This window comes from Prinia subflava, chromosome 16, assembly GCF_021018805.1.
Source record: "Prinia subflava isolate CZ2003 ecotype Zambia chromosome 16, Cam_Psub_1.2, whole genome shotgun sequence".
NCBI lineage: Eukaryota > Metazoa > Chordata > Aves > Passeriformes > Cisticolidae > Prinia > Prinia subflava.
This window is the reverse complement of record NC_086262.1, coordinates 14,826,289-14,840,919: the sequence shown is the minus strand read 5'-3', so window position 1 is coordinate 14,840,919 and position 14,631 is coordinate 14,826,289. Positions and strand designations below refer to the sequence as shown.

The 14,631-nt window shown below is 65.3% G+C and overlaps 1 protein-coding gene across 2 annotated transcripts; it reads right to left on the bottom strand.

The window, feature by feature from the left end:
• Positions 1 to 26: 26 nt before the first annotated feature.
• UNC5A (unc-5 netrin receptor A) lies at positions 27 to 12,992 on the bottom strand. Of its 2 annotated transcripts, XM_063413320.1 has the most exons (16): positions 12,737 to 12,992; positions 4,686 to 4,907; positions 4,404 to 4,547; positions 4,225 to 4,328; positions 3,932 to 4,112; positions 3,651 to 3,818; positions 3,289 to 3,453; positions 3,015 to 3,203; positions 2,326 to 2,625; positions 2,147 to 2,234; positions 1,899 to 2,067; positions 1,588 to 1,821; positions 1,343 to 1,492; positions 1,085 to 1,249; positions 825 to 1,000; positions 27 to 616 (listed from the first exon to the last, which is right to left on the bottom strand). In XM_063413320.1, the coding sequence occupies exons 1-16, from the start codon at positions 12,846 to 12,848 to the stop codon at positions 457 to 459; spliced, it is 2,727 nt and encodes a 908-aa protein (XP_063269390.1). In that variant the 5' UTR covers positions 12,849 to 12,992; the 3' UTR covers positions 27 to 456. The 2 variants fall into 2 exon arrangements, with proteins under 2 accessions (XP_063269390.1, XP_063269389.1); XM_063413319.1 differs by lacking the exon at positions 12,737 to 12,992 and having other exon boundaries at positions 4,686 to 5,453.
• Positions 12,993 to 14,631: the final 1,639 nt, after the last annotated feature.

Sequence of the window (14,631 nt, the reverse complement as noted above, 5' to 3'; positions counted from 1 at the left end):
AGCGCATGGCCGGGCATAGCCCCACGTAGCAATATATATCGAATTTATTTACATTCACGTCCGGCAGACCCCCCGCCCGCGGCACCGCTATGTACATAAGGCCAAGTGTAAATACTTGAATGCACTTAATACAGAATTAAAAAAAAGGGCTTTACACAACACGGCACGGGGCCCGGGGCCACCCGGCCCCACACGCAGACAGCACGACGGCACCGCACGCACGACGCACACCCAGGGCCCCCCCAGTCCCCACCGTGGGGCTCTGGGACCCCTGGGGCTGGGCTGAGTTCTGCTGCCACAGTGCCGGAGGGGCCTGATTGCCATGGGACAGGGGCATCCTGCCCTGCCAAGGGGGCCAGGCAGCCCTCCTTGTGCGCTGTAGGGCAGTAGGAGCCTGGTGGGCCAGCCAGGGCCCTCCTTAGCCCCATGGTGGTGGTCCCCTGGGACTCTCCATGCTCAGCACTCAGCCTCGGAGAAGAGGGCACCGTCCTGCTTGCCGACCTCGGCCACGGCCGCAGCCAGCTGGGAGAGGTTGCCATTTGGGAAGTGCCGCGCTTCCCACAAGTTGAGGATCATGGCTGTGGGGCTGGCTTTTGAGGCGAAGAAGCTGAGATGGCTGGAAGGGGACAGAGGGACCATGTTAGGGCACAGGGATGGCTTCATATCCCATTACCAGCCCCATGCTAGCCTCACCTTGTGCAGCAGCCCTCTCCCAGGATCCTACAGCATTCCAGGATCCATCCATAGGTGCAGGATGAGGCCAGAACCCCTGCCCCCATCCACCATGCCACCCCATCCCCAGCACTGTCCTCAGTCTGCGTTACCTGTCAAGGTTGAGCTTTTGTGCCAGTGTCCTCCAGTCGGCTCCCCGTGTGCCCGGTGGATCCAGGCTGCTGATGATCTTTTGGCGGATGAGGAAGGGGATCTTGAAGGCACTGGGGCCCACCAGAGCCGGGGTGCCCACCTCATCGGGGACCAGCCAGTCTGAAAACCTTGTGTCCTAGGGGAGAGCATGAGCAGGGAGGGAAAGGGATGTGAGGCAATCCTATGGCCACCCCCAGGAGTGGCCCAGTCCTGCCCTCACCTTGGCAATGTTAAAGTTGACGGTGAAACTCTGCCCGTCTCCCTCCACCTGCCAAACCCAGATCTTGCAGGCCAGCTCACAGGTGCTGGTGCTCAGGCGCTCCAGGGTGAAGGTGCAGTGCAGGAAGGGCTGCAGCCCGCTCCAGATGTGGTAGAAGGGGATCTCCTGCAGTGGGTGACAGAGTTGGAGGTGTCAGAGTGGCAGGGACACCTGTCTACACCTCCATCCCCATCCCCACACACCAGCCAGACTCCTCACCTGGTAGCTGGCGAGGAGCTTGCTCTTCCAGAGGGAGCTGGGCATATCATGGATGGAGAGGCGCAGGTTGTGGTAGCTGTCCTTGAAGTGCAGCACCCGGGGGGCTCCGATCAGCTGCCCTCCCAGCTGCTTCTCCAGCTGGATCACCTCCTGCCAGCACAAGCAGCAGTCAGGCAGGAGATGCTGCACACAAGGGGCGCAGCTCTCGCTCCAAGCCGGGATGGGCAGGTTGGGGACCCCGGTACCTTGAGGACGTCCTGGGTGTCACTGAGGCAGTAGACGCGGATGTTGTACTCGAGCGAGGGGCAGGCGGCCGGCGCGAACAGGACCAGCTTGAGGCGCTTGGAGGCCGCCATGCTGAGGGACTCCCCGACCAGGGCAAAGCGCCCCAGCTGCTCCGTGAACACGTAGCAAGCCTGCGCTTCCAGCTGGCAGTAGTACAGCTCTGTGCACGGCTCAGCGCCCAGCTGCAGCACGTCCTGCGGCACCCAGGCAGAGATGCACCTCAGCCATGGCTGTCCCTCCTCCATCCCTGAAACCTTTCGCCCCCGCTCACCTCCCACGTGCCCTCGCACGACTGCTTCTTCAGCCGGATGCTCCAGTTTTCAGCACTGGCTTCCACGCAGTGCCCCATGGCCAGGATAGCGGGGCGGGTGAGGAGGACCCCAGGGGGGCCACAGCTGACAATGGGGCTCAGCAGCGTCTGGCAGCCAGCCAGGGGCAGCCTGGGGCAGTGATGGGGGCAGCTGAGTCAGGACAGAACCCCCTCCAACAGCCCCGTGCCCCAGCAGCCCCAGCACCTACCTCACCTCCTCCTGCTTGTGCAGGGTCAGGTAGACCTCATAGATCTTCCCCCGTGGGATGGCATCAGGTGGGATGAGCAGGCTGATCCCTGGGTGGGAATGGGGGTGCAGGCATGGGGTGAGCCCCATGAGGATCCTGCCTTGCCTGGGCAGTGCTCTGGAATCCCCACCCCGCTGTACCTGTGTTGGGGATCATGAGGCGCCCCCCCAAGAAGTTGAAGGTGCCATAGGCCATGTTGTTGGTGCCACGGGGCAGGGAGCGGAAGTAGCTCTGTGTGGAGAGCCGGGCCACGAAATCAGCGCCCTCGGCGGCGGGTGAGCTGTGGTGCAGCGTGTGCCGTCCAGCACCCAGCGGGCTCAGCAGGTGCCCATTGGGCAGCTGGAGCTTGGCAGGGCCATCCTGGCGTGGGCAGAGCGAGCCCTGGTAGGTCATGGTGGTGGTGCTGAGGTCTGGCTGGATGGTGAGCAGGCTGGGGTTGTCTGCAGCACAGAGCAAGCGACCGTGGCGCCAGGGCAAGGCAGAAAGAGGGGATCCTCACCAGTGGTGGGCACAGTCAGTTTGAGAGGGCATGGGGTACCTGCCCCATAGTGAGGACTCCATAGGGCACAGGCACCACCCCTAGGGATTTCACCCTGTGTGGTATAAAGCACTGACCCCACAGTCAGGGACTGCAAGATTCAGAGTCCCTGTCCCTAGGTCAGGGATCCCGTAAGGCAAAGAATCAACTCAAGACCAGGGACCCCCTCAGGCCACAGAACCCCATGCAGGGGTGCCCTGTAGCAGACAGACCCTGCCCAGAAACCCCCTGGCAGGTCCAAAGGACACTGTGTTCCAGTGTGGGTGCACTGTCCCTGCAACACTCACTCACCAGCCTTGCTGGGTTTGATGCTGACAGGCTGGAAGCCAGCGGTGAGGATGGAGGAATCGGCCACATCCGCGTCCAGGCCCCCCTTCTTGCGGCAGTACACCAGCACCCCCACCAGCAGCAGCAGCACCAGGCACACGGCCACGGCCACCAGCCCCACGTACAGTGCTACGTCCTCTGTGCCAGGGGCAGCTGTGTGGGGCAGGGCATCAGCACACGTGGTCACCCCCCGGTCCCCTCTCCCAGGGGACAACCCTGCCATCCCCACCACGCTCACCATGGGTGCAGAGCTCAGAGGTGCAGTTGCGGGTGTCCAGCTCGGGGCCATGACAATCCCGGCCTCCGTTGCGTGGCGCTGGCTCTGAGCACTCACGGCTGCGCCAGTGGGTGCATTCGGCCCCACACTCTGACCACTTGCTCCACTCTGACCAGGCACCGTCCACTGCAGGCACAGCTTGGGGTCAGCGCCCTGCTGCCACCCCCTTTCCCTGCCCCAGGGCCGGCAGAGACGGACACACAGGGGAATTGCAGGACAAGACATCTGGTGGGGACAGGGACCGCAACGGGCGCAGTGGGGAGTGCAGCATCGGCACGATGGGGTGGTGGCGGTGATGGCAGTGCCCCGAGCAGGGCAGGTACCTGGGCAGAGGGTGGTGCAGGCGGTTTTCTGCACATTTTGGCCCTCACAGAAAGCACCCCCATTGAGGGGTGTGGGGTTGGTGCACGTCCGGCTCCGCTTCTGCCAGCCCCGTCCACAGCTGGTGCTGCAGCCTGACCACTGCGTCCACGTCGACCAGCCGCCGTTCACTGGGTGGAGAGGGACCCGTCAGCGCCCTGCCACTAAGGGGACGCAGGGAGGGACAGGACAGGGAGAGTGACACCAGGGCAGCATGGTGGGGACTGGCGTGGAGGGGCCATACCATAGACGGTGATGGCAGCAGAGGCGCTGCGGCGACGGGCCACAATGTTTTTAGCCACGCAGGTGTAGTTGGCGGTGTCGGCCAGGCGGGCCTGACGCAGCACCAGGCTGTGCTCTGGAGTCACATAGACGTTGGCGTCCAGTGCCGGGTCCACCAGCTCCTCGTTGCGCAGCCACTCCACCTGTAGGGCACAGGGGACATCTCTGGGTGCCTGCCTGGGGCCACACACATCATCACCCTGGGAGAGGGGTATCCTCAGCCACGTCCTGTCCTGCCCAGCTGCAGGGACCCACCTCGGCAGGGGGGATGCCTTCGGGAGGGCGGCATGGCAGCACGATGCCCTGCTCGATGGAGACTTCCCTGGCTGTCGGCTCCTGCTCGAAGTTCTTGCGCAGATCTGGGGAGGCACAGGTTTGAGATGGGAGGCGGGGCCAGCACCCCACACTCTGTCCAAACACCTGCAGACACTCACAGGCAATGCGCACAAAGGCTTTCTGGCTCTTGGTGGTGCCGGAGGAGCTCCAGGCCACGCACTGGCACCAGTACTCCTCCAGTCCAAAGATCTTCTCCACTTGCTGGCGGGTGACCTCAATGCGCACTTCCATCACTGGCAACCCTGGGACCGCAGAGTGGCACGTCACACTGGCATGCAGAGGCTGTCCCAGTGGCCCCAGCCCCATGCAAGCCCCGCCAAGGGTGGCACACGTGGCTTCCCAGGAGTGGGGCTGGCACCGCCCCTCCTGCCGGTGCTCACCAGTGCTGCGGTCGGTGCTGTGCTGCGTAACGTGGTCACCTTGGTGCACCCACTCGCCATTGCACTTGAAGTAGATCTGGGTGGCAGGGGTGGCACGGCAGGCCAGGCTCACTGCCTTGTTCTTCACAATGTAAACATCCTCCGGCTCCAGCTGGAAGTGCGGCAGCAGGTCCGGGGATGCACCAGATGCTGGGTTGGCCACGGTCGCGCTTTGCTGAGCACCTGTGGGGAGATGGGGCTTGGCCACCTCCACGTGCCCTGGCTGGCACGCCGGCACAGCCACATGCCAGTGGCCCTGTGCCTCCCCACTGTCCCCTCCACCAGCAGTGCGGCAGCCCTCTCCCACCCTGCCATCCATCAGGGAAAGCAGCCACACAGTGGCTGTGCCCGCTGAACCCTTGCCGATCCCTCATGTCCACACTTAGCACTAATGAAAAGGAAATGTAGTGTGACCAACAAGGGCCATTGCTCACGCCTCCGGGGCGCCTGCCACCCCCTTCTCAGCACATTGTGAGGCACTGACCAGCAGGCACGTCCTGCCCTGCTGCACCCCAGAGTGGCACAGGGATGCTGGACACGTGATGGTGACACAGAATGGCACAACAGTGTGCCCTATCCTGTGCCACTGACACCCACTCTTACATGGCACGTGGGGGCTGGCTGTCCCCAGGGTAGTGAGGATGGCTCAGTGCTGCACACGCATGCCCCCATGGGGACAGCAGTGCTGGGGACATGACACAGTGCCATGATACCTACTTCCCCCAACCCAGACAAAGTCAGGTGCTTCTTCTCCGCCCACCCCCCCCGCCCTGCCAGTGCCTGCTGCGGAAAGAGTTAATAAACCAGGGCCCTAAATAAGCATTTGATTAACAAACGATAAAATAGCGATTGTGTCACTGAATGAAGCTGTAATTGCTGCTGCTAATTGGCTGGTTAGGATTTAATAAGCAATTAAATGGGATGGAATGCGCAGTAATTAAGTACCTTCGTTTGGCAACCACCAGCCACTCCCCATGTGCCCATGGGACCCCACTGCCTGTGCCCACCTCGGCTGGCTCCCGCCTGGCACGGCCGCCTGCATGATGGGAACGCGAGCGACACGGGGGTCCCTTGGGCCCTGTCTGAGTCCCCCAGGGAGGCTCCAGGCCCTGCTGCTCCCCCAGCTGGCTCAGGCCCCTCGGAGCCAGGGAGTGGGTGCTGCCGAGCCTGCCGCGATGCCCCCCGGGACGAGCAAGGTGCGGCAGCTAATTTACGCGGGGAAGATAAACGGCGACCATAACGTGCCAGTTATTACCCCATCAGCACTTTTACAATGTCACTGGCAATTAATTTAATTAAAACTCCTGTCGGGGATATACAGGCATTTCATATTTCACTGGTTTAACGACCCCCCCAGCCGCAGCTTGGGGCCGGCCCGGGGGTCACGGCACGGACAGGCGCTGCAGTCCCCGGCGCGGTGCTGTCCCTGTGCCGGCTGCGGCACAGCTCGCCGCATCACCCGCGGGTCCCGCCGCTGTGACTGCTGCTCGGGCACCCCGGGTGCCCACACTGCACTAGCCATGCTGGCACGTGGGCACTGGGTAAATAAACCCAGTTTATTTATGAAATGCCATGTTTACTGCTGCACAGCACCGCGGCTGCCTCCCGCCCGGGCGGCTGTGGCAGACGCGCCGGGTGAACTGTGCTGCGGGACCAGCTTTTTAATCACACGTGAAATGAGTACAGCGATTGCCGAGCTGCGTGTCTATCCATCACGGCTGAGTGGAGGGGCGCAGGAAGCCTGAGACCAGCAGCAAGGCATGGAGGAGGCAGGATGGGTATGGAGCCCCCCCAGCTGCCCACCCAAGCGAGGTGCTGGCTGCCTTGTGGGCGGGGCGGGGGGAGCATGGACAGCAAACAGAGCTGGGGATGTGCAGTGAGCTGCTGGGGTGCTGCCCAGCCCTGGATATCCTGCTGCTGAGCACTGTGGCAGGCACTGGTGAGGCTCTGTGACGTGGTTTGGGCATGGATGGAGCAATGTAGCATAGCCAGGAGGCTGGAGCTGGCCTGGAGCCCCGTGAGGGAGCAGGGGGACTGTGGTCTGGGTGCCCCATGCACAATAGGCACCCCCTCCATGACGGGTACACTACACACTGTGGGCTCTGCATGCACTACGAGCACCCCAGGTACCCTGCGACCATGCAGTGGACCACGGCCACCCCACGCAGCACAGTTATGCCAAACACCTCGGGGATCTCGTATCTCCCACACCACAGACGCTCCCCACACCACAGGCACCCTGCACCCCACTGGTGCCCCGCACTCTGCATCCACCTCCACGCCCTGCAGGCTCCCCGCTTCCTGTGTGTCCCTCTCCCAGCGTGGCACCCCCGGCCCGTGGGTGCGGGCGCGGCGTGGGCGCCCCGTGGGCAGCGGCCCCCACGCGGCGCGTGCCGGCTCCCGCATCCGCCCGGCGCTCACCTGCGCTGCGTTGCCATGGAAACAGGCGAGATGCTTATGTCACCTTGGCAAAGGGAACCGGGGAACTTCGGCGGGGACGGGGAACGAGCGGCCGGGGAGGGGGGGGGGCGCTGGGTTCCACACACCCCTCACCCCCTTCCCTCACCGCGGCAGGGCACAGCCTCCGCCGCTCTGCCTGCAGCCAAAGGGGTGACTTGGGAGCACAGTTTGCTCCAGCGCCGATAAATCTCAGCCAGTAAAGTCGGTGCATTAAGCAGGGCTTTAATATCAATTATCCCCCCCAACACGTGGGCTAACGAGTGGTGCCTGATGGAGGGGAAGCTGCAGAACAAGTCTGCAACACCCACCTCAGGATGCAGAGGGGATGGGGACACCCTGCTGTGAGCTCTGGGCAACCACCCCTGCCTTCATCACAGCACTGTGGGACCCCTAGCTGCTCCTGCCCTCCATGTACAGAGCTCCTGCTGTTTCCTGCCACCCCAGGTGGTCACAGAGCCTGTCACCATAGCACCTGGGCCTCCAAGCAGCAGAAACACCAGGTGTACTGGTGTTACTGGTCAAGGAGAGACTGTGGGACACTGCACTGCCCCGTTTGGAGCAGGGTCGGGGGAGATACACTGATAGAACACACCAGGCTCCAGTGGATGCCCCAGTAGGTCCCTCTGGTCCTCAAGGGGCTGATCGTGCCTGGGTGATGGTGCCAAAGTCCCCAGTGGTGCCAGGAGCAGCCTGGTGGGTGCCTCTGTGCCTGCATCAGGGAGACACTGAGAAGGTCAGCATGTTCTTGGCGAGGAGAGGAGAGGCTGCCTGCCGGTGGCTGCGGCAGCTCCAGCCCCGGCACGGCCACTGGGTGCCCACGTGGCACAGCTGCCCCTGGCAGGGAGCAGGTGCTGCCTGCAGTGGAACAGCGCTCCTATGGCATGGGTCTGTCTGAAGGCTGCTGCCCACCACAACAGCCACCCCCGATGGGGCATCCCACCCCGTCCTCCCTCTGCCCCCACCCCCTGCAGGCTCCCCTGCCTGCTGCTGCCACTCTGGAGTCCCCACAGCAGTGTGGGGACCTCAATGCCACCACCTGCCTCCCCCACTGTGCCCCTCCGAGTACCTCCCCAAATCCCTGTAGGCTTTGCAGGCAGCAGATTCGCTTCCAGCTGGTGCCCCATCCATCGTGTCCATGCCAGGCCTGGCACACCATTAACATGAAAGATTTCCTCGCACTTTGCCGGCGCTCTGTGTGTGCCCCAGCAGCAGGTAATTAAAGCCATAATTGCTGCTGATTGCTCCGGCCTTAACGAGCGAAGGGTGGGCACTAGGGGGAGGGCAAAGGGTGCCCATCTGTTCCCAGGGGAGCCTGGGGGTGCCAGCCCTGCACACAGGGGTCCCCGTCGCTGGCACTTTGCTCTCTGCAGGGTGCAGAGAAGGGAACTGGCACAACTCGCCACAATCAAAAAGCTCGTCTGAGGCCTTGAGCTGTGTACCATCCTGCTGGGAGAGGCTGGCTCTGAGCCATGATGAGCTGGTGTTGTTCTGAGAGATGCCCCCAGCCATGGGCCACAGCATCACCCAGCACTGCTCAGCACTGCCCAGCTGCTCCAACCCTCACCTGGGCCATCAGGACATTGGCAAAGGCTTCCCTTGCACCCACCTCTCCACCTCACACAGTCCCACAGACACGCCAGGCGGGTGCCAGTGCCAGCCTGGCTGGGCAGAGAGCCAGCAGGGTCGGATGCCAATGCTGGGCAGCGGGACCTGGCTCCTGGCCAGCCTGGCGCGTGCTGAGCACTGGGGACGATGTGACGGTGGGCACATGATGCCAACACGGCCTCCACTCTCCAGTGGGCACCGTGTCCGCCAGGGTGCCCCCGCCTGCCCTGGGACCATGTCCCCAATTTTCTGGCATGTCCCCACAAGCTGGCCATTGTCCGGGCCCCTCAGGCGTGTGGCCCACGTGTGCCAGCCCTACGGCCACGGGGGGAGGCTGGGTGGAGGTGCCTGTCTCCCGGTGAATGCCTGGCAGCGTCTGGGTGCTGATGAAGCGAGTGCTGGTTGTGAATGAATTAGGCGGGTTTGCATGACAATGGAGCTGCCTAATTACGGATTTGAGCTGATACTGCTCTCCCCATTACATGCAATTAGCATGTGCCAGGGCGGGCAGGGCTCCCAGCGCCCGCCCAGGGCTGCACGCCCTGGCTGTGCCCGCACATGACCCACGCTGCACCATGCGCAGGGTCTGAGGATAATGATCCCCATTCCACCAAAGACAGCCGGAGGTGGCAGCCCCTCCCCGGGGAACCACCTGCCTGTTTGAGGGCTACCAGCCCCGGCATCCAGTGCTGGGCATCCTTCTCCAGGCACACAAAGAGCCGGGGCTGAGGGGGGACATGTTCCCAATCAGCTCTGGGTAGCTGAAGAGCAGTACAGACCCCAGACCCTCAGTGCCGGCAGGACTCGTGCCAAGACCTGCCAGTCCCTCTCAGCAGCACGGCATGGGGAAGGGGTCCTGTGCTCAGTGGAGGATGAGGGGATCCCCCAGTGCAGTCTAGCACTGGGATGGTGGGGGACACAAGACTGGCCCAGTGCAACATGCAGGAACTGTCGCTGGGGTGTCGATCCTGGGAAGCCGAGTAGCTTTCCTGGCTCTCCTTTAACTGAGGGTGAGAAGCAAAAGCTGTGGCCAAGCGCTGGCCCCACCGGGAGGACTGTCAAGGTCACCCTCAGTCCTGCATCCCACCAGAAGGAGAAGGGGAAAACAGTCTCAGATGCCAGGATCCAGCCCCACAGTCTTTCCCCTGTCACTCAGTGGTGACAGCAGCCCTGGCACCTCACCCTGCCAACCCTTTGGCAGCAAGGGCTGTCTGAGGGACCTGGGAACCCCATCCTGCAGGAGCCTCGGCCGAGCAGAGTCTGGGGGCCCATGAGGAGCAACCTGCCTGACACCTCCCCAGGAGCAGCACCCAAAGAGCAGGCAGATGGCAGAGCCAAGGGGCACTGGGCATCTGGGACTGACTGTTTTGGGACAGGGTCTCAGTGTGCCCAGTCTGGAGCCAGCACACCTCAGCCTACCCGTGAGCAGACATGCAATCCATGGACCAGCAATTGTGCTGACAGAGCAGTGCTGGCACGGAGGGTGCACCCCTGGGCACAGGGAAGGGGGGAACAGTGGGACATGCACAGCACTCAGTCCCCATGCCAACATCCCTTGGGCACCAGCATCAGTTACAGGGTGGTCTCATGTGCTGCTGGCCACCCTGGTGGGCCAGGCTGTGAGGTGCCTGCAGTGACTCCGGGGGTGCCCACCCCCTGGTGGCACCGTCAGCATCTCGGTTCCCTCCCGCAAGCACCTGCCAGGCTCCGCACAGTTTGATGTAGTGCCAGCCCCGCGTGGCACTGAGCCAGAACAAACAGCCCTGGGCAGGCTGCGTCTGCCGCGTGCTCGTGCTGACAGCCGGCACGGCAGCTCCCGGTGCCCGGCACACGCCAGCCCTGCCCGCCACCCTGCACTCCTGCGCACCCCACGGAGCCACCAGAGCCCAGCCAGGGATGGGTTGTAGGGTGCTGTATGATGGAATGACCCGGGGCACCGGGCTGTGGGGCAGCAGGCTGTGGAGTGCAGTGCCTGGGGGCTGTCAGCTGGAGTCCAGGGGTTCCTGGCAGCCCAGTGAAGTCAGCAGCACAGCGTGGCTCAGGCACGGTTACAGCAGAGTCTGCGGCCCCGACCAGAGAAGCTGGAGCAGGAGCCGCTGTGGGGCTGGGGCAGGAGATGCACCAGGGCCTGGCAAGGGGAAGGGTCCGTGGCACAACTGGGCAGGGGCAGCTCTTGGGAAGGACCCTGCCCCTCTGCCCTTGCCTGTCTGCCAGTACAGCAGCTGAGCAGGGCAGCCCCCCACCTTGGGAGCTCAGCCCTCACTACTGCCCGTGGGTGACCCCCAGTCCTCACTGCTGTTCTCGCCCTTCCCCTGCGGGAACCTTCCCCTGCCCACAGTGGGGATGCTGCCCCAGCAGCAGACAGGGGCCCTTTGCCTGCACATCTGGGTTCGCTGTCCCCAGCCTGTGGCTTGACAACCCTGGTGAGGAGAGCTGAGCCATGCCATGCTGTGCCATTCTGTGCCATGCTGTGCCATGGCTTGCCAGGCTGGAGCAGAGGCCCAGCCCTGCCCCGTTTGTGCCAAGCAGTGGCTGTGCAGGTGACTGGGCTCAGTCACACCATGACCGGCTGTGAGCTGCCTGCCAAGCGAGTGATGAGGACCAGCACCACACCACCCTGCCCGAGCCAGTGCTGGCACCCCCGGGCTCCTCACACCTCCTGTCACAGGGCTGGCATGGGGTGCTCTGGTGCACCCCCTGCCCTTCTGCCCCCATCTCCATCCATCCTCACTGTTCCCACGGGTCCCATGGGGACAGCCGTGGTCCATGCCCACCTGGGGTTCGGTACCCACAGCAGCCTCCATACAGGGTCCCCTGCAGCCAAGGGGTGCCCACCCACCGCGCTGTCTCTGCAGCGTCCCCCTGCAGACAGGGCCATGCTGGGAACGCAGGGTCCCTGGGGATGCCCAGACGGTTGTGGGGAGCACTGGGGCTGCAGCCTCTCTGGGTGTCTGCCGTGCCCACCCACGCACTGGGACCACGCTAGGGGACATCTCCGCTGGAGGGTGGAGGGTCGGTGGGCCGGGACCCTCGGGCGCAGAGGGGGAGTCCCCCCTCCCCCGAACCCCCCGCAGAGCTCACGTCCAGCCTCGCGCAGCTCCCCGCCCCCAGCCTGGTCCTTTGTCTGCAGCCGCCACTTCCCGTCTGCCGTGACACCTGCCAGCGGCCGCCAGCCCCGGCACCCATCGCACTCCCGGCCGCCGACCCCACGGACCGGCCGCCGGAGCCACCAAGCCCCGAGGGTTCACCCGGCCGCTCCGCTCCCGCCGGGTCCTGCCCGGGGAGGCATTGCCGGGGGCAGCCGTGCTCCGGACTGTCCCCGTCTGCAGCACCACCAATACAGTCCCGCATACTCCCCCCGTCACGACCACCCACGCGCACCCCCGCGGTGTGACAGCACCCTCCGGGCCATCCCCTCCCCGCGGTCCCCCGTGTCCCGGCCAAGTGACGGCAGCGGCAGGAACACTGTGCCAGCTGCGGGGATGCTGTGCGTGGGGCAGGGACACCACGCGTGGGGCAGGTGCGCTGCGGACACCGCTGCCCGGCGCTGGTGGAGCCCGTGGGGAGCGCAGCCGTGGCGGGGAGCGCCAGACCCCCCCAGTGCGGGCAGCGTCCGGGGCAGTGCCGGCGGGACACGCGTGTGCAGCCACGCTTGGGCAAGGAGCGGGGGACGGCAGTGGCCACCGTGGGGCGGCGGGCACATCCCCGGTTCGGGAGAGCGCCCCACCAGCACCCGAACCTCCCACAGGCAGCGGGCATCCCGCACGCCGAACGAGCGGTGCTAGTCTCCGGGAGGGCACCGGCGGACGTCCCGCAGGACGCCCACCCGCCGCCGCTCCCCGGGTGACCTTGCCCGGCGCCCAGTCCCGGTGCCGGGTCCCCGCCGCGCCGCCGGTCCCCCCTCCCGCCCGGAGCGCGGTGCCCGCGGGAGGCGCACGGTGACTCACCGGCGGCGGCGAGCAGGGCAGCGGCGAGCAGGGCACCGAGCGGCCCCGGCGCGGCGGCAGCGGCGGCAGCGGCGGCGGGGAGGGCCCGGCGGCGGGGCGGCCGCGCACCCATGGCGCGCCCCGCGGAGCGCTGCGGGGCGAGGGAGCAGGGCGGGCCGCGCTCCGCGCCGCCCTCAGCGGGCCATGGCGCCCCCGCCACCGCCACCGGCCCCGCCGCGGCTGCCGCCCGCCGCCGCGCCGCTCCGCTCCGCCCGGGCGCCGCCAATGCGGGGCGGGAGCGCGGACCCGCCCGCGGAAGGGACGGCGCAACAGCTGGGCGCGCCCCCGCCGCCGCCCCCCGCCCGCAACGCCGGCACCGCTCCCCCCGCTGGCGCTGCACCCCCTGCCTCTGCACACACCCGAGCCGGCACGGGGGGTCCGCGCCGTACCCGAGCGCAGCGCGGCGCGGCTGCCCCGGCTTGCATCCCCCCCGGGCACGGCGCATCCCCGGCACGGCGTCACTCCCCCTCTCCGGGACGCCCGCGGGCTCTGCACCCCCCGGGACACCCCCCGGCAGCTCCCACCTCCTACGCGCTTCATCTCCCCTCCACATCCCTCTCTATTCCAAGCCCCTACCGCACCACCAGGTGATGCCCAGGGATGCTCCCCAGCCCAGCCCGGCACCCCACGGGAAATGTCACAGAAGAGGGACCACAATCTTGGCGATAACATCGGTCACCTGTGGGGCCCCACCTTACTGCCATACACGACGGTCTGGCTGCAAGGTACCCCATGCTCAGCCACACTGGCCTCTCCCAGGGGATGTGGCCGCAGGATGTGGCCCCTTCCCTCTCTGTCCCCTCCCTGCACTCTGCCAAGGTGCCCACAAGCAGTGCTGCCGTCGCCAGTGGGCAGCTGCAATGTGAGCAAGGGGCAAAAGTCAAAGGAGGTTGAGGCTGTACTGGGGTGCCTGGGGTGCTCCCCAAATCCTGTGGCAACCAAAGCCTGTGGCAGCCGTGCCGAGCAGCCGTGTCCCCAGCAGCAGGGGCCAGGCAGTGGCTCCCAGCGCTGTGCAGCAATAATTTCATTAGCGGCATCAGGAACAATTAACAACTGCTCTGATGCCTTCAAGAGCTGAAGCGCGTGTGAAGCCAGCGCAGCTCTCCCGGGTGGCAGCAGCTGTGTCGTGGCCTCCCTCCACCCCAGCGCAGGGCTGGCAGTGCCAGGCAGAACTGAGCCCACTGCCAGCACCGCTCTGGGACGAGGCCAGAGCCATCTCCCATCATCACACACCTCCCGGGACCCCCTGTGCCAACGCAGTCCTGGACCAGCTATGAACACAGGTAGCGATTGTGGGGTGACACCCGTGGGTGCCCATTTTCACCCCACTGTCCTGCCCCAGGCACATCCATGAATCCCAGGACATCTGCCTGGACATTGGTGGGGGCCAGTGGCAGAGGAAACCCCCAGCCCCTGTGGGCAGAGCTCTGGTGCAGCAATAACAACCCTCCTTCAGGCTGGCTCGTTATTACTGATGGCATTTGCATGGAAACAGGATGTTTTTACTCCTTGCGGCTCCATCTGCTCCTGCTGAAGTCACCGCTCTGCACATGAGCTCCAGGGGGCTGCCATGGGAACCGGGGAGAGCTCCCCCGCAGTGCTGGGACCCCCAGCTCAGGCTCCCACGGTGGCCAAACCCCCAGGCAAGCAGGAGGGCAGGGCAAGGTGGGGGTACCCAGTGCAGATGGCACCTGAGGTGGGCACCCAGCAGCGCAGTGGGGAGGGGGCTGGGGGTCCCAAGTGCGATGCCAGCCCCATCTGCTCCTTGCAGCTCTCTCCCGGGATGGCTTCCAGCTCCTGCTCCTGGCACTGCGCCGGCAACAACACTCCCACCCCCTGGGCACCCAGTGCACCCT